The following is a 26,188-nucleotide window of genomic DNA, read 5'->3' on the forward strand; positions in this document are numbered from 1 at the left end:
CCAGACAGAGCAGAACGATCAATGTGTAGAAAGGTCAAATAATCAGTGAATTAACTTTTTCAAAGTATTTGGTATGATGTCAATGTAGATAAAAGCCACATAGCAGCTTTGCATCTTAGCAGGATTGTTGAACACACACAAAAATCACACATTCAGAAGCTTTCACATACCGGTACATATCCCAAGCACATCTTACATACTCAGACGCTTATCTACACAATCAGATCAATGTATATATCCGGGTTGCATTTATTAAACTTGCATTGAGAATTAGAGGCAAAAAAACTTGTTCATAGCGTTTTTGAACAGCCTGTAAAAAGGGTAACAAGTAATCATAGCAATTAAGAATGTAAATTTCAGCTTTTATTGAAGTTTCCAGGATCCTGTAGAAATCAAAAAAGCGATGTCAATGGGCAACCAGAAGATTTCTCAAATTCAGGAAAGTGTATGTTTTCTTTTAAATAGTATACTTAAAGAACAACCAATATATTATTGGTTACAACTGTCCTTGTGCTAACAGTCAAAACAATTGAAATTAACATTCAGTAAACATTCTTCTCTAATGGTAGGCTAGTTTCCTTATATATTCAGTGATTTCCTCTGTCATTATGTATACATAAACAAATTTAATAACATACCAATTAGTGGTTATTTCACAATTGAAGAAAAAGCACAAACCGTTTACACTGTTTTACAGGTAAAAATAAAAAGGTAATTTGTTTGTCGACTGTTTCCTTAAGGGCATAGCATAGTTTGGAGTTTTGTCTTATTTTTGTTGGTTTGTAAGCGGTTTCATTTTCATCTAGTTTTTTCGTCCTCTTTATTCAGCCATTACATAATTAGATTCTTACATACAAATATTGACAAAATGGTGGCTTGTGGTTCGAAGCCGTCAAAGTCTATTTAATAACAATAGTAATAGTTGTGAGGAGGAGTGGCCGCGGCTTAGGGTGGAGGGGAGCAAGGAGGGGCGGGACTCATAGCGGGCCCTCACTGCAGGGGCCGTCTTGGCTGCCACTTGGCTTCTCCGCGTCCTGATTGGGCAGCTCCTTGACCATGAGGGCGGCACTCTTGTCTGAGAACTCCTCCCCGTCAGGCTCCAGGCCCTCAGGGCAGGGCAGCTTCAGCAGCTCCTCTCGTAGCTGGGCCGTGTGCCTCTGGGTGGGGGAGAGAGGACAGAGTTATCACATAGGGCTCAGTTCAGAGCTACTATATGTTGTGAGGAGGCAAGTACAAACATGGGCTCTGATGAGGAAACAGATGAATACTCTTCCCAACAATAATGCCAAGGCCTTTGAACTCTAAATGCTCTTCCAAACCAATACAAATTTCAAGCCCACCATTTAAGTTTTGTCCAAAATACTCTTGGAGGTCACATGAATCCATTCCAGTGCCAAAGCAGAGTATCTTGGATATCACTGAAGCAATGAAAAAAAGGACCACTTCCCACACAACACCTTAAAAAAAAAGAAAACTGGAGAAAGGAATCAAGAATGTGCAAAAAAACAACAACCCATAATTTCAGAATCTGAACCTATTTGCTGGAGCAAGAGAAAAAAGCCCTCTGTGGCCCTGCTTTAAAAAAAGCAATGTAAGCGGCTTGCTGCGGACCTTTAGTTTTATCAGGGTGTCGAGATTATTTACACTGGGTATTAATTGAGGTTATTAACAGCCGGAGGAAGGGAGCCTTGCTGACAGTGAGCTGAGGGAAGTAGGACGCGGGCCCCTTATCTTTTCGGGCCGCCTCTTGAGACTGTCAGAGGTGGAAGCCAGCTGTGGCATGAATCAAGCCTGTCCACCATGCATAAGCACCAGGGATGTCGCCCTGAGCGACCAATCCAGACCTCATTAACACAAATCAGAACTGTGTGTTTGTGTGTGTAAATGTAAGTGAAAGGGGGATGAGGTGTTCACATCTGTGGTGAAGGACAACATTCTGATATGGTGCTAGGTCTCCTGTAGCTGAATAGTGTTTGTTTACCTTCAATGCAGCAGCGTGATGGGACATGGTGCGGCCCACTCTCTTGTCACTGCTGTACTGCTGAATGTCTGCGATCCACTCCTCACACTGCGCCATGACCTCTACCCGCTTCAGGTAGAAGTGCTTGTGGATCACCTGGGGATTAGAACATCCATGAGTCTCAGAAAAAAACATGCAACACATTTACATTTACATTTTAGTCATTTAGCAGACGCTCTTATCCAGAGCGACTTACAGTTAGTGAGTGCATACATTATAAAAAAATAAATAAATCATACTGGCCCCCCGTGGGAATCGAACCCACAACCCTGCCGTTGCAAACGCCATGCTCTACCAACTGAGCTACATCCCTGCCGGCCATTCCCTCCCCTACCGTGGACGATGCTGGGCCAATTGTGCGCCGCCCCATGGGTCTCCCGGTCGCGGCCGGCTACGGGCCTGGATCCGAACCAGGATCTCTAGTGGCACAGCTAGCACTGCGATGCAGTGCCTTAGACCACTGCGCCACTCGGCAGTATTTACCTGTTTTAGTAGGGCCAGGAGTTTTTCCTGTAGGTATGTGCTGACCAGGAAAAACTATGGGCCCTAGTTATAGGCTATGGAATGCATAAAATATGCTGAGAAATGTAAAAGTTACTTCCATGACAATGAGTGTAATGCACGGATAATTCAATCAAATTTGCCCTTTGTTCTGCCTTCAATATAATCCTAATGTAACATTACTAGACCGCTGTCCAATGTGCCAGATTATAGAATGGTGAAATTAGAGCCAGCCAGCTTTGGAAATAAAATCCCCTAAAATTCCCCATGGTTCACACTGTAAAGGACAAAGGGTGAGTGCAGTGACACTGAAACTAATACCATTTCTTTGTTAGGCATATAACACCTCATCCCCCCCAGCCCAGGTGCCCCAACTCTTCGCCTTACCCACTTGGTTTCTGAAGCAGAAAAGGCTGGCTGTTTTGAAGAAAACCCAAACTTCTGAAAGTTTTCCTCTGCAACAGGAAGCAGCAGGAAGACTGGTCTTATTTCCCTCTGACTGGGAAGGGAGTTTGATCTTGGCAGGCAGGCTGATTTGAAGTGGAGAGTTAACTTAATAAATAGAAGGACCATCTCTCCACTGAAAAAGTTTTGGAGTGCTATGCAACGTCTCCCTTGACTGAGTTCTCCAGGTCTGCACAGAGCCTGAGAAGCTGGGTACGAGTAGGAACTCCAAACTATCGATAAGCAAAAAGGATTAGCAATGGAAAAACCCAGGGGCTATCAGACCTCCAATATCTCTACAGTCAGAGTGTGTGTGTGTGTGTGTGTGTGTGTGTGTGTGTGTGTGTGTGTGTGTGTGTGAGAAGCCTAACAACCAACCTCTGTCTTCAGCTTATTCTGATTGCTAGAGCTTACCAGAGCTTATTCTGATTGAAGGAGTCTAATCAAATAGCAGGATGATTGCTGGTAGGCACAGAACACAATAAGATGACTATAGGATCGAGCAGATCCAGAAACATGGGTGAAGGGGGTAAATCAATCCTGTCAAAATAAAGCGTGACTGGCATGACTATTTGTTACGCCGGCTAAAGAAATGAGCCACCAAATCACAAAGACAAAAAGAACACCCGAGGGGTAGAATTGGCTCTCCACTGAAACCAAGATTAGATAGTAGATTATATGTAGCCTAGTATTGAACTGTGTGGAGATCTAGATAGTCCTAATTATTGGGAGGCAGCTCTCTATTTGAATTGAGAAGGGTTGGCTGCAAACCTGCTTTCTCAGTCAAGTCTCACTCTCCACACTGTGGGTCTGTGAGTGTTTATCACCAGGTCTCTCTGATGTCACAGCAACTCTTAAGTCGCTTTGGATAAAAGCGTCTGCTAAATGGCATATTATTATTATTATTATTACAGCAAGCCTTGCTCTGTGCTCCAGTCAGCCACTTCAGCCCCTCCCCTCCCAACACATGCTGCGATGAGTGATGTGTCAGTGATGTCAATCTACACACACCCCTCCTCAGTCGTCAACCCCCCGACCCCTCCATCCCTCATCCCCCGTCCTCTACCGTCCTCCCAGCATCAGTCTCTGTGGCGGACAAATTGGGATGCTACTGCTCTTCACGTTCCGTTTCACAACTATTGTTGGGGGATTAGTTATTATGGCTGCTGGTTTGTTATTTACCAGGATCAATCTGGAGAGAGGCAGGGAGAATGGGGCTGGGGCTGCGCTCTACTTCCCTCTCTCCTCTCCTGCTTGATTTACTTCGAATGATTTCTCCAATGCTCCCCAGCTGATTGCCGCGAATCTTTCAAGGTCACAATGGTGGGTAAACGTGGGAGAGCGAGCGGTGCTGTCGCCTCCCTCGCAGCCGTTTACAAAGTGCTCCTACTCCCGGCCAAGGTTATTATAGTAAACTAAAACGAAAGCTAATCATGAAAAAACTATTTAGTAAACTGAAATAAAATAGTTAAACCCGTTAGAAAAACTACAACTATTTTCTTTGACTCCAAAACAAAATAAAATAAAATAAAAACAATCATGAAATTAGGGGTTTTCAAGCCACTGAATCTGGTGTGTAAATGCAGCGAGATGTTTCAAATAGGTCTAGCTTGTGCATCACTATCACTAGCAGTGGCGTAGGACGCACCCCCGCAGTCCCCAACCAAAAATAAAGAAAGAAATAATAATATATATATATATTTTTTTAATTGGGTTGTAGAAAATCTGGTTTTAAAACTAACTGAAACAAAACTGATTTTAAAATAAAAATAGAAAAACAAATAGAAATGAAAAAACAAAACTATAAAAACCTTTCTCCCGGCGTTACGCAACTTCCCCCAGATTACCAGATAACGAGCCGCAGTGGTGGAGACGTTTGCACAAGGCTCATATAATAATTAGTCATTTAGCAGACGCTCTTATCCAGAGCGACTTACAGGAGCAATTAGGGTTAAGTGCCTTGCTCAAGGGCACATCGACAGATTTTTCACCTAGTCGGTTCGGGGATTAGAACCAGCGACCTTTCGGTTACTGGCACAATGCTCTTAACCACTAAGCTACCTGCCGCCCTATACCACTAGCAAAAGCCCAGAGGCTTAAAATCCAATAGAAAATAATATATAATATTGAAAGGCAGATCTAGGCCTGACATTATGTGGGAGACCTCCATTTAACATAGGCATTTAGAAATGCTTACCAATTCAAAAGGACTAAGTCCCCAGGGGCGTTTCGTATTGTAAGAGCACTGCACATGTGACTTTTGGCATTTCAGTACAGGCATCGGTCACATGGACGGGAGCGTTGTGCACATATCCCAGAGTCACTGAACATGGAACACAAGTACCCATCAGAGTAGGGTGTCTTGACAAATGACCTGTAAACGGTACGCTGGACACATACTGAATACACAAAAACACCAACCAATCCATGTGAGATACACACAATACAAAACAGACAAATGCGCATACATGCACACACTGGCATGGTCTGCTGATTGTGTGCTCTATTTCCAGATGAACTAAGTGACCATTTAGGTAATGCTGCCGTCCACTCATTACGCCAGAGGGCAGACGTGCGTGTGTGCCCATGTTTTTCTGCTTGCTCCACACACGAAGGGGTCAAGGGTGAGAATGAATCATGCTGTGGCCATTAAGTTATTTTTTGCATCCTGCTGCTCCTCTGACACAGAGTGCCTGCCTGCTGCATGCTAAGCCCCTGGTCTGCTCCTCTGCTGACCCTGGGAGCTCAGGTCTACTACACTACATCACCGTAAATACTCCCACTGTTCATACGGAGTAGAGATGGACAACAGGAATCTCTGGAGGGGTAATCAGTTCGGAGCTGAGGTCACGCGCCTTGGCATCAGTGGGGGAGAGAGTGTGTGCATGTGTGATTACAGCTGGGACTGAGGCCGGGGTGGGGGAGTGGGGTGGGCAAAGGGGGGCAGGAGGAGAGTGAATCGAGGGGCTCCTTTCCCAACTGGGCATACGAAGCACGGCAGATGGCATGGCTGGACGGTCGGCCACTGGGACAGGAAAAACAGCCCAGCTTTATTCATGCTGACCTCAACACCACCGCCCCAGCGTCCAGTGCTGTGTTTGTGTCTGCTAATGTCAGCATTCTCAAATTGTCGCCTGCATACCGCGTCATCCTCTCGACAGAGACGAGGAGATGCTCAACAGTAGCACTCCTGCAGAATCCCTCGCCGCCTGCTGCCAAAGACAACGTCCTATTCAGTCACAAAGATCCCGGTGACTAAACAGTGACATTTTAAAGCCCCCATCGTCACTTTTGACTGACACTCTGTAGAGGCGAGCAGCCGCTGCCACGGAATTGGGCCATGGAAAGGAAGGAGCGATGGGAGGGAGGAGGGGAGGTTAGGGGAATGATCAATTTCCTTGCCAGCGTAGCCATGGAAATCCCGGCGGCTGTGGCACATCACTCCTCCACTCTTGGCTTTCCCTGCTCCGTGTGTGTGTGTGAGAGAGAATCCAAAACCAGTCAAGCTTTCTCTCCCTTTCTCCCAGTCACGAAACCAAGCACAGGAGCCCTATCTAACCTCCAGCCAGACTATAGAGCAGCCTGCAGTATTCTCAACCAAGCTGTGCTGGGTTAGCGGGTTACACAGAGAGTAGTCAACGCCCCAGCCTTGATAGGGCCCACTGGGCAGAGGTGTCTCGCTAAAACCCATAAATAATGCACTGTAATGGAGTGTGCTCAACACAATAACTCATTTCCTTGACTGTGTGTGTGTGTGTGTGTGTGTGTGTGTGTGTGTGTGTGTGTGTGTGTGTGTGTGTGTGTGTGTGTGTGTGTGTGTGTGTGTGTGTGTGTGTGTGTGTGTGTGTGTGTGTGTGTGTGTGTGTGTGTGTGTGTGTGTGTGTGTGTGTGTGTGTGTGTGTGTGTGTGTGTGCGCGCGCGCGCGGGCCCTCCACTGATGCATCCTCCTCTTGTTTACATGATAAATGAACACGTAAGGTAACTAGCGCCATCTGCTCTGGGAGGTCCTTGGACCGTGATTCTAACACACTGTTTATAGTATACCTGGCCAGGGCTGGCAGAGGTCAAGACAAGAACATGCTCGTCTCATAACGGTTTCCATAACTTCCCCCATCATCACAACAGTGGATACCCCATATAAATATAATTATTAATTATATTTCTATGGGAAAGCCCTTTGATAATGAGCTCCATCCTTGTGTGGACTGATCTATGAAGAGAGGACAGGGGTATCGGTCTCGCTAAGCTCCTGAGGGAAAATGCTTTGGAGTGGTGGGTTTGAGATGTCAGCCACAGCAAAGCCTCCCATAATGGCCTTTTCATACTCGAGCGGGCTGCGCGTGTTGGACCCCTCGGCTCTCTCTCACACATGGGATTCATTTTTCAACGGCCGACCTGTTGTTCCTAATTCCACCTGACAATCTCCTGCTGCATTATTCAAGGTTGCTTTTTATTCTCCATCTCAGACTATAAATAGGGCATAGAAACTTTGGATTCTCAGACACAATACCTCTGCACCAAAAATAAATAAGTCTACGGTGTCACAGCTTTCACGGTTTACATGAGCGGAAAGAGACAGCGCTGAGCTTGCAGCATCATTAAAACGGAGACAATTAGTACTGTATGTGTGTGCCGCGGATATTCTCTGTTTGCAGCTAGTATTTTGCTCTGTGTCTCTGCCATGGGCTCAGATGGGAAAAGGGCAGCGCAGGATCATGCAGGTGTGTCACACGAGCCTAATTGAATTTCAGGAGGGCACTAAGGCAGTTTTGCAGGCAGTATTGCAGACACCTGCCGTTTTCCCCAGCTCCCGGCTCCAATGGCCCATTTCACATTGAGCCGTGCTTCTACCACAGAGCATGGAATATTACTGGGAGCAGCTGACGTGACAGTTTGGGTGTGTGTCCTGAACTCGCTCACACGTCCTGTACTTCAACAGTACCTCTACCTCAACAGATTGGAGACCATTTGTCTTTGATTAACTATTTCCAAACTATACGTCTGATTCTTCTGGTTGTGCATTAGGCAATATATGCCAATGTGTTCCCCTAGTTTGATGCATTTCTCCAGGTAATCCTGTTGAGAATCGACATCTCTTTTTCGGGGGAAGACTTCTCCAGGTACGGTTCTATATCTACGAGATGTGGTCACATGGGGCCAAATAGATCCCGGACGAGGCTAAGGCTATGACGGTAAAATGCCCATTTACGGTTTCATCTCACTGCGCAATCCACGGTCTCATCAGCCCAACCAGGCAATTTATAAACTTAATCTCCACTGTAAAAAAGCATCTAGACATTATCTCCCCTTTATTTTAGACTAGCATTTGGTTTTCAACAGCAGAGATTTGTATAAACCTTGCGGTCTGTCTCTCCGACATTTAAAAGTGTTTCAATACTGAAATTCGATCTCCACTGTCCCATTGAGGATTAACGTGTCGGATGAGACAGACGAATTTTCTCAGCCTATCGAAATCACCATAACTTTTATGGCTAAATACAAATAAATGTCAAAAGAAAAACAGGTCAAACAAAATGAAATGCAGCTAGTTTGCTGTCTTTCCAGCTTCAGTTTGAATTGATTGTTAGCTGTGTAGTTCGCTAGCTCCTCTGAACAGTGTCCTGACGAAAAAGCACATTTTCTATGCCAGGCGAAATTGCGCATCATTAGCTCATTGTTATGGATCCAAATAAATGTCACTTGAAAACAGCTTAAAGAAACCCAAATGCAGCTATTTTACTGTTATTCTGGCTGCACTGTTTGACTTGACTTTAAGTGAACTGTACTCGGCTAGCTTGCAAGCAAGGGATAAGAACATTGCCAGGCAGCACGGCAATGGAACATTTAGAAGGAACGACTGAGTCGCATCCATAGATGTGGAACAAAAATACTTCACGTCTCTGGCACACTAACCGATAGAATGAACGACCAGCCGGCTTGTGTAGCAACCATAGATTTGTATAGGGACTATTTAGTGGGAGGAGGAAATGGTATGAATAAATTCATCAAAATAAAATGTTAAGAAAAAATGTCAATCATTATTTGAATATGTTGGTAACCCGTTGTATAACGGTTAATGCCCTCGAAGCCGGTGTTTGGAGGATATATTAGCACGGTTTGATGGTCCGAGTCGAACACCGGCTTCTCGGGCATTATCACTTAACACAAGAACCGCTAAAGCAGTTAGACTGCTCATTAATAAAATACAAAAAGTATTACTGCCATTTTTAAAGTCATGCCCCCCTCCGTCCTTGACTTTTCCTGACTAAGTCTATATGACACTGCCGTTGTTAGAATCTCAATATGACAAACCGAACTGGAATTATAACCAGTTGTCATTTTTGGAATGATTTCCCCCCGTTGCCCCTCCTTTTCCAGATAGTTGGGCCTGCTCCACTCCTTCTCCCGACAGTGGAATGTGCTCAGTGCCCAGTTGTTAAATCACCCCGATAATTGCCTCGAAACTGAACCAAAACAATACCGAAACTAATTTCACACATTGAACAGATGAAATAAATGAAGTAAAATATGATGGGGAAAAGGGAGAGAATGGGTGAGTTGACGAATGTGGGGAAGTGAACTATGCATAATTAAGTAATCACCAATTGTGAATGGAGAACAGGGCGGGCCATTCTACAGAATTGGTATATTCAAATTGTACTCTCAAAATATTATGTACCCTATATCAGTCCACCAAATCCAAGCAGTTTTAGCAGTAACTCTGGCCTACTTGGAGTACACTATGAGAGCTTGTGTAATTTACAATGGCAAGAAGACCAAGATGAATGGATGCACATGATGCGTTAGCGCTGCTACAAGATCTGAATGAAAACGACTCAGATGGCGGGGAATAAATGAATCATGACATATCTGATGATTATTGTTCTGATTCTGAGCCTCCGCCTGAATAACCTACACCTCCTAGGCCTAAGTGCCAGAACAGTGTGCACTGAGCAGGTGCCCACGCCACTACCAAATGAAACGGTGAGACAGGAGAGAGGAAGGCACGGCACCGTTTAGATAGAACAAGCCGATGACAATGCTACAAGCCGATTATCAGCACAAAATGTCAACACAGAGAGCAGCCCCAACTCCTCAAGCAAAAAACAACATCAGCAATGCACTCACCAGCTTTCATTGCAATGCACTCACCAGCTTTCATTGTTTACAGCGCATTCGGAAAGTATTCAGACCCCTTCACTTTAAATTAATGTATTTCCTCAACAATCTACACACAATACCCCATAATGACAAAGCGAAAACAGGTTTTTATTGCAAATGTAATAACAAAAAAACAACAGAAATACCTTATTTACAGTGGGGAAAAAAAGCATTTAGTCAGCCACCAATTGTGCAAGTTCTCCCACTTGACATTGCCAACAAAGGGTATAAAACAAAGTATTGAGAAACTTGTGTTATTGACCAAATACTTATTTTCCACCATAATTTGCAAATAAGTTCATTAAAAATCCTACAATGTGATTTTCTGGGAAAAAAATTCTCAATTTGTCTGTCATAGTTGACGTGTACCTATGATGAAAATTACAGGCCTCTCTCATCTTTTTAAGTGGGAGAACATGCACAATTGGTGGCTGACTAAATACTTTTTTCCCCCACTGTACATAAGTATTCAGACCCTTTGCTATGAGACTCGAAATTGAGCTCAGGTACATCCTGTTTGCATTGATCATCCTTGAGATGTTTCTACAACTTGACTGGAGTGCACTTGTGGTAAATTCAATTTATTGGACATGATTTGGAAAGGCACACACGTCTAAATAAAGTCCCACAGTTGACAGTGCATGTCAGAGCAAAAACCAAGCCAGGAAGGAATTGTCCGCAGAGCTCCGAGACAGGATTGTGTCGAGGCACAGATCTGGGGAAGGGTACCAAAAAATGTCTGCAGCATTGAAGGTCCCCAAGAACACAGTGGCCTCCATCATTCTTAAATGGAAGAAGTTTGGAACCACCAAGACTTCCTAGAGCTGACCACCCAGCCAAACTGAGCATTCGGGTGAGAAGGGCCTTGGTCAGGGAGTTGACCAAGAATCCGATGGTCTCACTGACAGAGCTCCAGAGTTCCTCTGTGGAGATGGGAGAACCTTCCAGAAGGACAACCATCTCTGCAGCACTCCACCAATCAGTCCTTTACGGTAGAGTGGCAAGACAGAATCCACTCCTCAGTTAAAAGCACATGACAGCCCGCTTGGAGTTTGCCAAAAGTCACCTGAAGGGCTCTCAGACCATGAGAAACAAGATTCTCTGGTCTGATGAAACCAAGATTGAACTCTTTGGCCTGAATGCCAAGCGTCACGTCTGGAGGAAACCTGCCACCATCCCTACGGTGAATCATGGTGCTGAAAGCATCATGCTGTGGGGACGATTTTCAGCGGCAGGGACTGGGAGACTAGTCAGGATCGAGGGAAAGATGAACGGAGCAAAGTACAAAGAGATCCTTGCTGAAAATCTGCTCCAGAGTGCTCAGGACCTCAGACTGGGGCGAAGGTTCACCTTCCAATAGGACAACGACCCTAAGCACACAGCCAAGACAACGCAGGAGTGGCTTTGGGACAAGTCTCTGAGTGGCCCAACCAGAGCCCGGACTTGTACCCGATCAAACATCTCTGGACAGACCTGAAAAAAGCTGCGCAGCGACGTTCCCCATCCAGCCTGACAGAGCTTGAGAGGATCTGCAGAGAATAATGGGAGAAACTACCCAAATACAGGTGTGCCAAGCTTGTTGCGTCATACCCAAGAAGATTCGAGGCTGTAATCGCTGCCAAAGGCGCTTCAACAAAGTACTGAGTAAAGGGTCTCGATACTTAATGTAAATGTGATCCGTTTTCAACAAATGTTATACACTTGCAAAAATGTCTAAAAACCAGTTTTTGCTTTGTCATTATGGGGTATTGTGTGTAGATTGATGAGAAAAAAAGTAATCCATTGTAAAATAAGGCTGTAACGTAAATTGTCTGAATACTTTCCGAATGCACTGTACACTGTATGCACAATTATTAGGCAAGTCAGTATTTTGACCATATCATCATTATTATGCATATTTCCCAACTCCAAGCTGTATAAACTGGAATGCTTATTGGATTTAAGCATATCAGGTGATGTGTATTTGTGTAATGAGGGAGGGTGTGGCCTAAGGAGATCAACACCCTATATCAAGGTGTGTATAATTATTAGGCAGCTTCTTTTCCTCAGGCAAAATGGGCCAAAAAATAGATTTAACAGACTCTGAAAAGTCAAAAATTGTAAAAAAATCTTTCAGAGGGATGGAGCACTCTAGAAATTGCTAGGATATTGGGGCGTGATCACAGAACCAAACGTTTTGTTGCAAATAGTCAACAGGGTTGCAAGAACCGTGTTGAGAAAAAAAGATGCAAATTAACTGCCAAAGATTTGAGAAGAATCAAACGTGAAGCTACCAGGAACCCATTATCCTCCAGTGCTGTCATATTCCAGAACTGCAACCTACCTGGAGTGCCCAGAAGTACAAGGTGTTCAGTGCTCAGAGACATGGCCAAGGTAAGGAAGGCTGAAACCCGACCACCACTGAACAAGACACATAAGTTGAAACGTCAAGACTGGGCCAAGAAATATCGGAAGACAGATTTTTCAAAGGTTTTATGGACTGATGAGATGAGAGTGACTCTTGACGGACCAGATGGATGGGCCCGTGGCTGGATCAGTAACGGGCACGGAGCTCCACTTCGACTCAGACGCCAGCAAGGTGGAGGTGGGGTACTGGTATGGGCTGGTATTATTAAAGATGAGCTAGTTGGACCTTTTCGGGTTGAAGATGGACTCAAACTAAACTCCCAAACCTACTGCCAGTTTTTAGAAGACACTTTCTTCAAGCAGTGGTACAGGAAAAAGTCTGCATCTTTCAAGAAGACCATGATTTTTATGCAGGACAATGCTCCATCGCATGCATCAAAGTACTCCACTGCATGGCTAGCCAGTAAAGGCCTTAAAGAATAATGACATGGCCCCCTTCCTCACCTGACCTAAACCCTATTGAGAACTTGTGGTCCCTTCTTAAACGGTCGATTTACGGTGAAGGAAAACAGTACACCTCTCTGACCAGTGTCTGGGAGGCTGTGGTTGCTGCTGCACAAAAAGTTGATCGTCAACAGATCAAGAAACTGACAGACTCCATGGATGGAAGGCTTATGACTGTTATTGAAAAGAAGGGTGGCTATATTGGTCACTGATTTTCTTTTGAAATGTCAGAAATGTTTATTTGTAAATTTTGAGTTTGTTTATTATTCTCACTGTAACAGATGAAAATAAACAAGTGAGATGGGGAACTTTTAGTTTTTCATTTAGTTGCATAATAATTCTGCACACTAAAAGTTGCCCAATAATTGTGCACACATTTTTATTTTATTTCACCTGTATTTAACCGGGTAAGCCAGTTGAGAACAAGTTCTCATTTACAACTGCGACCTGGCCAAGATAAAGCAAAACAGTGCGATAAAAACAACACAGAGTTACATATGGGGTAAACAAAACATAAAGTGCGAATGTAGTAAGTTATGGAGGTAAGGCAATAAATAAATAGGCCATAGTGCAAAAATAGTTACAATTTCGTAATTAACACTGGAATGATAGATGTGCAAAAGATGATGTGCAAATAGAGATACCGGGGTGCAAATTAGCAAAATAAATAAATAATATGGGGATGAGGTAGTTGGGTGGGCTAATTTCAGAATGGCTGTGTACAGGTGCAGTGAGCTGTTCTGACAACTGACGCTTAAAGTTAGTGAGGGAGATAAGAGTCTCCAGCTTGAGAGATTTTTGCAGTTAGTTCCAGTCATTGGCAGCAGAGAACTGGAAGGAATGGAGGCCAAAGGAGGTGTTGGCTTTGGGGATGACCAGTGAGATATACCTGCTGGAGCGCAGACTACGGGTGGGTGTTGCTATGGTGACCAGTGAGCTAAGATAAGACGGGGATTTGCCTAGCAGTGATTTATAGATGACCTGGAGCCAGTGGGTTTGGCGACGAATATGTAGTCAGGGCCAGCCAACAAGAGCGTACAAGTCACAGTGGTGGGTAGTGTATGGGGCTTTGGAGACAAAACAGATAGCACTGTGATAGACTACATCCAATTTGCTGAGTAGAGTGTTGGAGGCTATTTTGTAAATGACATCGCCGAAGTCAAGGATCGGTAGGATAGTCAGTTTTACGAGGGCATGTTTGGCAGCATGAGTGAAGGAGGCTTTGTTGCGAAATAGGAAGCCGATTCTAGATCTAACCTTTGATTGGAAATGCTTAATGTGAGTCTGGAAGGAGAGTTTACAGTCTAACCAGACACCTAGGTATTTGTAGTTGTCCACATTCTCTAGGTCAGACCCGCCGAGAGTAGTGATTCTAGTCGGGCGGGCGGGTGCAAGCAGCGTTCGGTTGAAGAGCATGCATTTAGTTTTACTAGTGTTTAAGAGCAGTTGGAGGCTACGGAAGGAGTGTTGTATGGCATTGAAGCTCGTTTATTGGTTTGTTAACACAGTGTCCAATGAAGGGCCAGATGTATACAAAATGGTGTCGTCCGCATAGAGGTGGATCCGAGCGTCACCAGCAGCAAGAGCGACATCATTGATATACACAGAGAATAGAGTCGGCCCGAGAATTGAACCCTGTGGCACCCCCATAGAGACAGCCAGAGGTCCAGACAACAGGCCCTCCGATTTGACACATTGAACTCTCTGAGAAGTAGTTGGTGAACCAGGCGAGGCAGTCATTAGAGAAACCAAGGCTATTTAATAATATAATATAATATGTAATAATAATAATAATAATAATAACAATAATATATCATAATAATATGCCATTTAGCAGACGCTTTTATCCAAAGCGACTTACAGTCATGCGTGCATAAATATTTTTTGTGTGTATTTAGTCTGCCAACAAGAATGCGGTGGTTGACAGAGTCGAAAGCCTTGGCCAGGTCGATGAAGACGGCTGCGCAGTCCTGTCTCCAAAGAAAGCCACAACCTCACTTTTACGTTCTTAAATATTAAGGTTTGAGGTTTATTAACATTAATTATGTTTAGGCTACTGATGGTTGGGGGATTTTTTGGGTCGTTATAAAAATAAGCTGTTAGCGTGTTCCAACACAAATGCTTTCAGTTTTATAGTAGTAACAAAAGGCACTCCATGAATACAATTGATTGAACACATGAATTTCTTTATTTTACGTATAGCCTACAGTAACATACTGTAAACAAATGAAAACGCTATTTGAAATACAATAAGAGTATTCTAATGTTACCTTAGACCTTCATAAACACAACCAAATGATAATTCTTGCGATAGCATACAGTGGGGGAAAAAAGTATTTAGTCAGCCACCAATTGTGCAAGTTCTCCCACTTAAAAAGATGAGAGGCCTGTAATGTTCATCATAGGTACACGTCAACTATGACAGACAAAATGAGAATTTTTTTTCCAGAAAATCACATTGTAGGATTTTTAATGAATTTATTTGCAAATTATGGTGGAAAATAAGTATTTGGTCAATAACAAAAGTTTCTCAATACTTTGTTATATACCCTTTGTTGGCAATGACACAGGTCAAACGTTTTCTGTAAGTCTTCACAAGGTTTTCACACACTGTTGCTGGTATTTTGGCCCATTCCTCCATGCAGATCTCCTGTAGAGCAGTGATGTTTTGGGGCTGTCGCTGGGCAACACAGACTTTCAACTCCCTCCAAAGATTTTCTATGGGGTTGAGATCTGGAGACTGGCTAGGCCACTCCAGGACCTTGAAATGCTTCTTACGAAGCCACTCCTTCATTGCCCGGGCGGTGTGTTTGGGATCATTGTCATGCTGAAAGACCCAGCCACGTTTCATCTTCAATGCCCTTGCTGATGGAAGGAGGTTTTCACTCAAAATCTCACGATACATGGCCCCATTCATTCTTTCCTTTACACGGATCAGTCGTCCTGGTCCCTTTGCAGAAAAACAGCCCCAAAGCATGATGTTTCCACCCCCATGCTTCACAGTAGGTATGGTGTTCTTTGGATGCAACTCAGCATTCTTTGTCCTCCAAACACGACGAGTTGAGTTTTTACCAAAAAGTTCTATTTTGGTTTCATCTGACCATATGACATTCTCCCAATCCTCTTCTGGATCATCCAAATGCACTCTAGCAAACTTCAGACGGGCCTGGACATGTACTGGCTTAAGCAGGGGGACACGTCTGGCACTGCAGGATTTGAGTCCCTGGTGGCGTAGTGTGTTACTGATGGTAGGCTTTGTTACTTTGGTCCCAGCTCTCTGCAGGTCATTCACTAGGTCCCCCCGTGTGGTTCAGGGATTTTTGCTCACCGTTCTTGTGATCATTTTGACCCCACGGGGTGAGATCTTGCGTGGAGCCCCAGATCGAGGGAGATTATCAGTGGTCTTGGATGTCTTCCATTTCCTAATAATTGCTCCCACAGTTGATTTCTTCAAACCAAGCTGCTTACCTATTGCAGATTCAGTCTTCCCAGCCTGGTGCAGGTCTACAATTTTGTTTCTGGTGTCCTTTGACAGCTCTTTGGTCTTGGCCATAGTGGAGTTTGGAGTGTGACTGTTTGAGGTTGTGGACAGGTGTCTTTTATACTGATAACAAGTTCAAACAGGTGCCACTAATACAGGTAACGAGTGGAGGACAGAGGAGCCTCTTAAAGAAGAAGTTACAGGTCTGTGAGAGCCAGAAATCTTGCTTGTTTGTAGGTGACCAAATACTTATTTTCCACCATAATTTGCAAATAAATTCATTAAAAATCTTACAATGTGATTTTCTGGATTTTTTCTCTCTCAATTTGTGTCATAGTTGACGTGTACCTATGATGAAAATTACAGGCCTCTCTCATCTTTTTAAGTGGGAGAACTTGCACAATTGGTGGCTGACTAAATACTTTTTTCCCCCACTGTATATGAAATGAATTAATTACACTGTTAGAACGTTGCAGTCAAAATGACTGCTCATTAGCTTGAAGGGGGGTCCCTCAAGGCCCAGCAGTTTTAGTGTTAACTGGCTTTCCACCCTGTCTCTCTATACAAATGAGAGATAGAGGACATGGCAGTGCTCTCCAAACCTCCACATCCCCACTCGGTCTCCCCAGTCTGGCTTGCTCACAGGGCTAATCACGACTGTCTGACGGCCTGCTAAATAATGTCTTGCTGAAGGAAAACATTGGTCCGGAGGCTCAGGTTGAGACCCACAGACAGACGTCCTGTCCTCTCTTCTCTTCTGATTGCAGGTAGCGAGCGACCGGAAAATACATTATTGTCTGGCAAAGCCAAGGTGCTTGGCAGAGCATCAAGCATCTGGGATCTTAATTTCATTCTGTGTTTTCATCCAGGACTACATTCCCAGAATCCAATATTTTAAATTGATGTTGGCTGTGTGTGTGTACACGCATATACACACACAGGCGATCGACAGAGCAAAGCCAATGACAGTGCCATTAATACGTTATTTCTTGCTGTGTCATGAAGCTCCAATGAGCTACAATGTGACTGACACAGAGACCGAGAGAGATGGAGAAAGAAGCGAGTGAGTGGAATATCGGGGGCTGAGTTCTATCTGCTCCCAGTGTGAGTGATTAGATATAGCACGTTAGAAGCCTAACTGAAGTGTTTCTGGCTGTGGTGCCCTAAGTTCCCTCCATCAGACAGCAGCACACACACACAGGGAAAGCTTATGTGGCACTGACACGCCCCTCCTGCCTGGAGGAAATAATGAGAAACCTATTTTTCTACCGACCTCCCTCTACCTCCCAATCTCCCTCTGCTTCACTTTCTTTCCCTCGACCCCCACCCTCTCTCCATCTTCCCCTCCCCTCCATCCTCTCGCTACACCTCTCCTTACTTCTTTCCCTCCCTCCTTCCCTCGCTCCACTCCTCTCCCTCTCTAGGCAGAGTTGGTGACTGACCGCTATCAGCCTGCGCGGCCAGAGTCAAGGACAGGAGGAAATCAAAAAACGGGGGCGATATTATCGACCTTAGAATTAATCAACATTGAATGTATTATCTGCCACTGTCGTAATACAGTCCCAAAGTCCTTTACAATCCTTTATCAGACCATTTGTTTAATGGCTGGTAGCTACTGTAACAAGGGAGCATGGTTAGTGTTATGGTAATCCATGACAGAGAATGATCCTACAGTAGAATTGAGACGCATTATTAAACACTGATGTGGGCCAGGTTGAGGTGTCAGGAAAGGTGAGGGTTAAGATTAACGGGAGGAAGGGTCTGGGTTATTTAATGCTCTTACCTCTTTCAAGGAGGATGCGAGGTAACCTAACAGTGTGTATGAAAGGGTGAGGCACTGTAGGATAGCCTGATAGCGGTTGGGGGGTTGGGGGGGGGGCTCACCTCTTTGAAGCAAGGTGATGGGTTGCGCATCTGCTCCAGCATGGCCCACTTGACGGAGGCCTGCCGGATGTTTCCGTCGTACTCGCGGGAGCTCTGTGTGCCGCTGGGGGTTCCGCGTGAACGCTCGTAGCCCGGCTCGTTGAAGTAGGGCTCCGACACCAGGATCAGAGACTGCACCGATACCAGTACCTGGAGGGGAGAGAGAGAGAGAGAGAGAGAGAGAGAGAGGAGAGCGATTAATGGAATGTATTTGATCATTACGAAATACACATACAGCCATAACTTGTAGGGAGGTTACTGAAGGGTGTGTGTGTAGAGAGCCGGAGGGGGAGCAAGAGAGAGATCAAGAAAAGGAAGAGGAGACAGAAGCAGTGGGAGAGGTGAGAACAATGAGCATCGCAGCAGAAAGCATTGGGGACACCCTTTACCCTTTACAGACAGACTTTACAGTGTGTTTGTTGCCTGTAAATAAAAATCTGGCAATGTTTTTTAGAACCCAATTCATACAGTCCCTTTACAACATTCTTGCCGGGATGAGCCTTTTATATCTCCCGTGCACAACGGCAAGTTTTGGAGTGGGAGTAGATGTGGGCTGATGTGTGGGTGGACGCCTATTTTAATCAATCCATTGAATATACAGCATCACAAAGACATCCATTATTCATTTGTATTAGGCAGGTCCTAAGAAACATTATAAGACTAATAAAATGCATTTTCAAAATAATAGAATGGCATATTTGGAGTTTAATTATGTTACTGATCTGTGCAGCCTATAGGCGACATGGCTGAGCCATGCAAATGAAATCCATCGGCCAAGCTATTTTGTCAATTAAACAGACAAGACACACTTAGGCTACCCTGATCACAGTCAACACATTTTATAGTAGGCTAAGAATATAAAGAAATATAACAATCAAATACAAATAATATTTTCCCAACACAACTTGCTTCACAGCAACGTGTGGAACCGCTGTCATAAAAGTGCTATTTTGAAACAGAGCCTAAGACAAGCCCATTATTTTTTGATCCATGTTTTGTTGCTTTCCTATCCCCACTCTGCTTTGTTAGGGAGCAGGCGTAGGGTCTTACATTGAGTATCTTCATCATGATACCGATAAAATAATAGCAATGTATATTTTCAAAAAGCATGCGAGTCTCGTGTTCCTATTTCACAACCCCTTCTGGAGTTGCCTATACATGATCAAGCAAAATAGACCTACACTTGATAGAAACATTTATAGATGAGCTATACGACCTCTACTTATTTAATAGCATTTTATTCGATTTATTCCCCACAGTAATTCTTTATGGATCCATCCAGTTGTGGTTAAGAAAACAATGCATGTTGTGGGCTATGTGAAGAGATGGGTGACGTGACATGCCTTGCAAAGTTTAGAACTGCCAGGAGGATAGTAGTAACAGGCGCTGCTTAGCAACCATCAAAAGCTGAAGAGCGAAGAGCGTGCCAATGCCTCCTCCGCATTACGGCTGCATTTCATACTAAGCCATAGGCAGAACTTTACAGCAATAAAGACTACGTCGGTTCGCGGGAAATAAAAGGTTTGATACCGGAAACACCTTTCAGATATAAAGAAAACGTGTAAAAAAGTTGGTGGGATGCTAAAGTTGACTGAAAAATGTTTGAAAGGTGTTTAAGAGAGCGTCAAGATAAAAGCATACATTTTCGCTCTGTAAAAAAAAAATATATCTTTGTAACGATTCAATTAATGCCCAGGGTCGTCTCAAGGAGACTGGGTAAACGGCTTTCTCCATCACTCTGCCCAATTTATATTACCCACAGAGCCACTCTGTCTGGGCGGCTGCCTTCCCGTCTGCCAGCCCAAGCTGGACAACACTCAAGGTTCTCCAACCATTTGGCCCTGACGGTCAAGTAGATGTCAGCCTAACAATAGTTGATTACCCCAATCCTTACCTCAACCATTAATGAGGATGAAGAAATTGATACTGCATGAGTGCCAAAGGACTATGTCTACCAACTCTGACCCTGGTGACCTTTTCCTATCTACTCTCTGAACCCCCCCCCTCCTGCACCCTCCCCCAACCTGCTCACCGGATCTAGATATCAGGGTCAGCTGATTTTGAATTGATTCCACCACTCCCCCATTCAGCCTCCTATTTCCATTATCGATCTGGCAGACACTAACTAGAATGATAATCAATGGAGACGTCTCCATCTCTCCAACCCTGCAAATGAGGGAATTAAAAAAGGGAGCCATTTCCAAGGACTCTCGTTGGCTTGTTGCCAGATCAATATACACAGAAAATGACTCCCCCGTATGAACAGTGGATGACATGTTTGATGGATGTACTCGCAAGGACAAACCTCTGGCCACACTGCCTACAGACACCAGGGACATGGCTCTAACCATGTTATAACCCTTTAGACTCATGGGATTGGCCTATATAGATAGGCCTAAATAGAAATATGAAAATGCAGAACCATGGTAGAAATTAAAAGGGAACCTTTTGGAAATTATGGGAAAATGATTATACTAAAGGTGAAACTAAAGTTAATCTGACAAGACTGAATACAAACATTACACTGTTGATTTTTGGTGCATTTTACATTTACTATACATCGCCGCATTTGTTGATAATGGAATAAAAACACTCTGGATACATTCAGTAACATAGGAATATTCATTAGGCCCTAATCTATGGATTTCACATGAATGGGAATACAGATGTTCATCTGTTGGTCACAGACCTTAAAAAAAAAAAACTGTCAGTAACTGGCGTGACCACCATTTGCCTCATGTAGTTTGACACATCTCCTTCACATAGAGTTGATCAGGCTGTTGATTGTGGACTGTGGAATGTTGTCCCACTCCTCTTCAATGGCTGTGCGAAGTTGCTGGATATTGGCGAGAACTGGAACACGCCGTCGTACACGTCGATCCAGAGCATCCCAAAAATGTTCAATGGGTGACATGTCTGGTGAGTATGCAGGCCATGGAAGAACTGGGACACTTTCAGCTTCCAGGAATTGTGTACAGATCCATGCGACGTGCATTATCATGCTGAAACATGAGGTGATGGTGGCGGATGAATAGCACAAATTTGACATCAGCAAACCGCTCGCCCACACGAAGCCATACACGTCTGCCATCTGCCCGGTACAGTTGAAACCAGGATTCATCCGTGAAGAGCACACTTCTCCAGCGTGCCAGTGGCCATCGAAGGTGAGCATTTGCACACTGAAGTAGGTTACGACGCCGAACTGCAGTCAGGTCAAGACCCAGGTGAAGACCACAAGCACGCAGATGAGCTTCCCTGAGAGAGTTTGACAGTTTGTACATAAATCCTTTGGTTGTGCAAATCCACAGCTATCCGTCTGGCTGGTTTTAGACAATCCTGTAGGTGAAGAAGCCGGATGTGGAGGTCCTTGGCTGGCGTGGTTACACACGGTCTGCGGTTGTGAGGCCGGTTGGACATAGTGCCACATTTTCAAAAACGTACGTTATGGTAGAGAAATTAACATTCAACTGCACACTCCCTCAAAACTTGAGACATCTGTGGCATTATGTTGTGTGACAAAACTGCACATTTTAGAGTGGCCATTTATTGTCCACAGCATAAGGTGCACCTCTGTAATGATCATGCTGTTTAATCAGCTTCTTGATATGCCACACCTGTCTGGTGGATGGATTATCTTGGCAAAGGAGAAATGCTCACTAACAGGGATATAAACAAATTTGTGCACAAAACTTGAGAAATCATTTTTGTGCGTATGGAACATTTCAGCTCATGAAAACATGGGACCAACACTTTACATGTTGCGTTTATATTTTTGTTCAGTATAAGTCTTACAGTGTTAGGCTTTCACAATTTTGGTACGCATAGAATAGTCACGAGTGCATTTAGATGGGTGTTCTGCGCCAAATTTCTTCACAACACGACAAACATAGGCTCATTCTGTTCAGAACAACCCAGGGTATGACGCCACGTCATCTTGTAACTGTAGATCAAGCATTGTGATCATAAACGTTGACACTGTATATGACATGAGTTTTATGATATGGAAATGTGAAGTGCACATTTGGACTCACAGTGTTTGGCTTGCTTGTATGACAAAGTAATATTTATTATAATCCTCAATGTCTCATCTTTCAAATTACATAAGAGTTCTCCTTATTAACAGCACTTCCCAGGAGGGATGGTGACAACTTCTTGTTCAGAACCGCTGTCAGTTCAATTCCTACCCTACGAGGTCCAAAGTCTGATGGTTTTCTGTTCTACCTGGTGTCCCAGGTCTAAATCAGTCCCTAATTAGAGGGGAACAATGAGAAAATGCAGTGGAACTGGCTTTGTGGTCCAGAGTTGAGTTTGAGGGGTCTAAACCAATACTGCGCTGTGAAGCGGAGACCTTGAGCTCTGACGTCATGTATAGCATGTTACTGCACAACCACTGCGTTCCAAGTTAGGCGATTATCAGTGTCCAAATCTTTCAACACACAACATAAACCCTATTAATTGGTTTACAGTACTGAGGATCCTTTATGGCATCTGTCAAAACAGCTACCTATTAATACACACCCCTGTGGTCAAATAGAGACAGGCTGATGATCAACCATCCCCAATGACGTATGAGACTGCCGCTGGTTTTGACAGCAGAAAAAAAAATGGACATATGAAAGGGTGGTGGCGGTATAGTACAGTGGAGTTCTGTCTCACCTGTAAAAAGCTAGAGGTCTGAGGGTTCCATTTCTCCTCTGGTCTCCCGTGCCAGGTGTTGAGGATACTTAAACACACCTGGAGAAGACAGAACAGATCAAGGGCTAAATACAAGAGAATGACCAGTGTCAGGTAAATATCCACAGGCAGAGGCCCTCCTTCTACCCAGCCATCCATCGTTGAGTGGAGGGAGAGCTGAGATGCCGTTTTCCCTGGCCTCCCCACCAGAGTGGTATCTCTACTGTAGAAAGCCCACAGTAATTCTTATAGCAGCTGTCTCCTTCCATTATGAAAATAGATGTTCCGCGTCAGAGCCTTCCTAATGAGGAGCAGCAGATGTGGCAGGCTCCAGCACCTTTACTGCTTTTCACAAGAGGAAGAGACACACACCGGAAATAAACTAGCCTTGAGGAAAGGCTACTCTCTCTGTTGATTAAAAGCTAGGCAGTTGACCCAACTCCTCACCAACCCCCTAACCCTAAGTATATGGGACTCACCTTTCCGTCGTTGTAGAGGTTTGGGTTAAAGCGCACGCTGTGTCCCCCGGTGGTCTCCAGGTTGACCAGGGGCGGGGAGTTGGGGTAGTCCTGGGGGAAGTACACGTCAAACTCAAAGCAGCCGTTCGCGTACGGCGTGTCTGCCGGGCCCGTGATGAGAACCTGCAACACACAGACCACAAAGGGTTAATGACAATTCACTACTCTCACCTTTTTCTTCAACCACACACCCATTACCACTAGAGGTGGCTGAAACAAAAGGATAGTATTTTTCCTGCTGAGTATCTCATGGCTATTATAGATATCCAATTAATTTCCACACTAAAATGAGATTAGCTAATTAACTCAAGATGACCATAGGAAGTGAAAAATAAAATAAATGACACAGAGACACAGACAGTAGTGTTGGACGGAAACAAATCGATAGATCTATATGGCAATATTATTTTTGTACGATACTATATCGATATTTTACTCAAAGTAACAATTTGTAAAAATAAAATATATGTATTGTGAGATCCCTGGCAATTATCAGCCCTTACACACAGGCTTGGCAAGATCCTCAAAATGATAAAATAAGAAATGGAAAAGGGATCTTGGTAGTTCTGCAGGAATACCCTTGTGCCTTCAGTGAACAGGAATTAAAGAGCCTTTGTCTGTATCAGAGGCTCCATCTGATCGATGCAGGAGAAAACCTCTTATATGAGGACGAAGCCCGCTCCCCCTCCCCTTACTCTGTTCTCTGCTCACACGAGCTGATGAGAGGGGACCTTCTCCAGAGCAGCGGGTTATTACAGAGTCACAGGTATTCAGGCTCAAGGATGGCGTGCCCGAATGGGAGGCTGTGATTTTCCGCATTAGCCGCTCGCAGGAGGGCTTGACAGCAGAGGGCTAATCTGATCTGAAACCCACTGCACCGAGACCTTGTTTCAAGTGCATTTGGCTCTGGCTTTTTAAAACAAAACCCCCAGGATTCAGAGTTTCTGTGGGGCCAAGCTCAGAGAGACACGGTATGTAGACCAGGGAGGAAGTGGGGATCCTGGGGAGAGGCCTGTGTTCTCGCATCAACAAACAAGGTGTCTGAGTGAAGTGTCAGACAGACTAGCTTTCCCAGCGGCTGTTTTGAGATGGAGGTGAATGGGGAGGGGAGGGGAGGAGGGGGCAGAGCTGGCGACGCTGCCAGGGTGGCTTGTTGATGGAGGAGGAGAGGGGTAGAGGCCGAGAGAAGCGGGCAGCGTGCATTTAGAACAGGAACAAGACACAGAATAAAAAAATGTAAACATTGATCCAGGGGAGGGAGGTAGAAACACGGCAAGGCAGGTTTTTAACAAGGTGCGAGAAGGCATGTAACGGTTAAGAGGATGTCGACAAGCTGTAGGTCGGTAGTGTGTGTATGTGCGTATGAGAGAGCGTGTTTGAGAGTGAAACACAGAGTGCCTGACCACTGTCTAAGCAGCGTCAGCCATGAGTAGCAATGTCAGGGGTTGTCATGCCGATCAAGCTCAGCAGAGCACTCACAAGATCGCTCGAGGGCACTGAGTGTCACTCAGGCAGGGCGTATATTTTCATATGAACATTCAGACCCAACACTTTTAGTGCACTTCCCAGAGAAGTAGGGGGAAATCTGGAGTGAGTGGCTATTAATGTCTATTAAGATAGCATGATGCTATCGCTCCGGTGAAAGAACGATAATCCACTGTCTACAGCGGTAGGACAGGGGAAACTTGAAATGAGGGGGCAATACGCCAGATGGGTCCCTAGACTTAGACCACATCCACCAGCCGCTGTCAACTAGTGGCCTTTTCTCATTGTGCTGCTAAGGAAAGAGTTTGCAGTGTTCTTTGCAGGAACAGAACCTTAACAGATGAGGGCTTTGACATTTACCGAATGAGACTTTTCCATTAAATCAGAAAAGGGGTCAAGGCCATTTATTAAATGTCATTGGAAAATGAGTAAGACTTTCAATGACAGCCGTTGCTGAATGACCACTGGAATGCGAAAGCATAGCCTATCAACACCAGATGCTGAGTCTCAAGAGACCAAGCCCGTTTCCCCATCCCTGCTGCTATAACTGCAAGCAGCAGAAGTAATGCGGTTTTACTGCCCCAAGCAAATCAAATCAAATTTTATTGGCCACATGCGCCGAATACAACAGGTGCAGACATTACAGTGAAATGCTTACTTACAGCCCTTAACCAACAGTGCATTTATTTTTTATAAAAAGTAAAATAAAACAACAACAAAAAAGTGTTGAGAAAAAAGAGCAGAAGTAAAATAAAATAACAGTAGGGAGGCTATATATACACAGGGGGGTACCGGTGCAGAGTCAATGTGCGGGGGCACCGGCTAGTTGAGGTAGTTGAAGTAATATGTACATGTGGGTAGAGTTAAAGTGACTATGCATAAATAATTAACAGAGTAGCAGCAGCGTAAAAAGATGGGGTGGGGGGGCAGTGCAAATAGTCCGGGTAGCCATGATTAGCTGTTCAGGAGTCTTATGGCTTGGGGGTAGAAGCTGTTGAGAAGTCTTTTGGACCTAGACTTGGCACTCCGGTACCGCTTGCCGTGCGGTAGCAGAGAGAACAGTCTATGACTAGGGTGGCTGGAGTCTTTGACAATTTTGAGGGCCTTCCTCTGACACCGCCTGGTATAGAG

At 44.6% G+C, this 26,188-nt stretch overlaps 1 protein-coding gene across 11 annotated transcripts in view; it reads right to left on the bottom strand.

Moving 5' to 3' along the window:
* Positions 1-225: 225 nt before the first annotated feature.
* birc6 (baculoviral IAP repeat containing 6) overlaps positions 226-26,188 on the bottom strand; it is a 156,599-nt gene continuing 130,636 nt past the window's right edge. For all 11 annotated transcript variants that reach the window (XM_084153656.1, XM_084153657.1, XM_084153654.1 and 8 more), the window contains 5 exons: positions 23,534-23,695; positions 23,037-23,114; positions 18,342-18,530; positions 1,982-2,116; positions 226-1,157 (listed from right to left, as the gene is read on the bottom strand). In XM_084153656.1, the coding sequence (XP_084009782.1) occupies positions 978-1,157; positions 1,982-2,116; positions 18,342-18,530; positions 23,037-23,114; positions 23,534-23,695 (744 nt within the window). In that variant the 3' untranslated portion in view covers positions 226-977. The remainder of the gene's footprint in view (positions 1,158-1,981; positions 2,117-18,341; positions 18,531-23,036; positions 23,115-23,533; positions 23,696-26,188) is intronic.

This window comes from Coregonus lavaretus, assembly GCF_964263955.1.
Source record: "Coregonus lavaretus genome assembly, chromosome: 36".
Lineage (NCBI taxonomy): Eukaryota > Metazoa > Chordata > Actinopteri > Salmoniformes > Salmonidae > Coregonus > Coregonus lavaretus.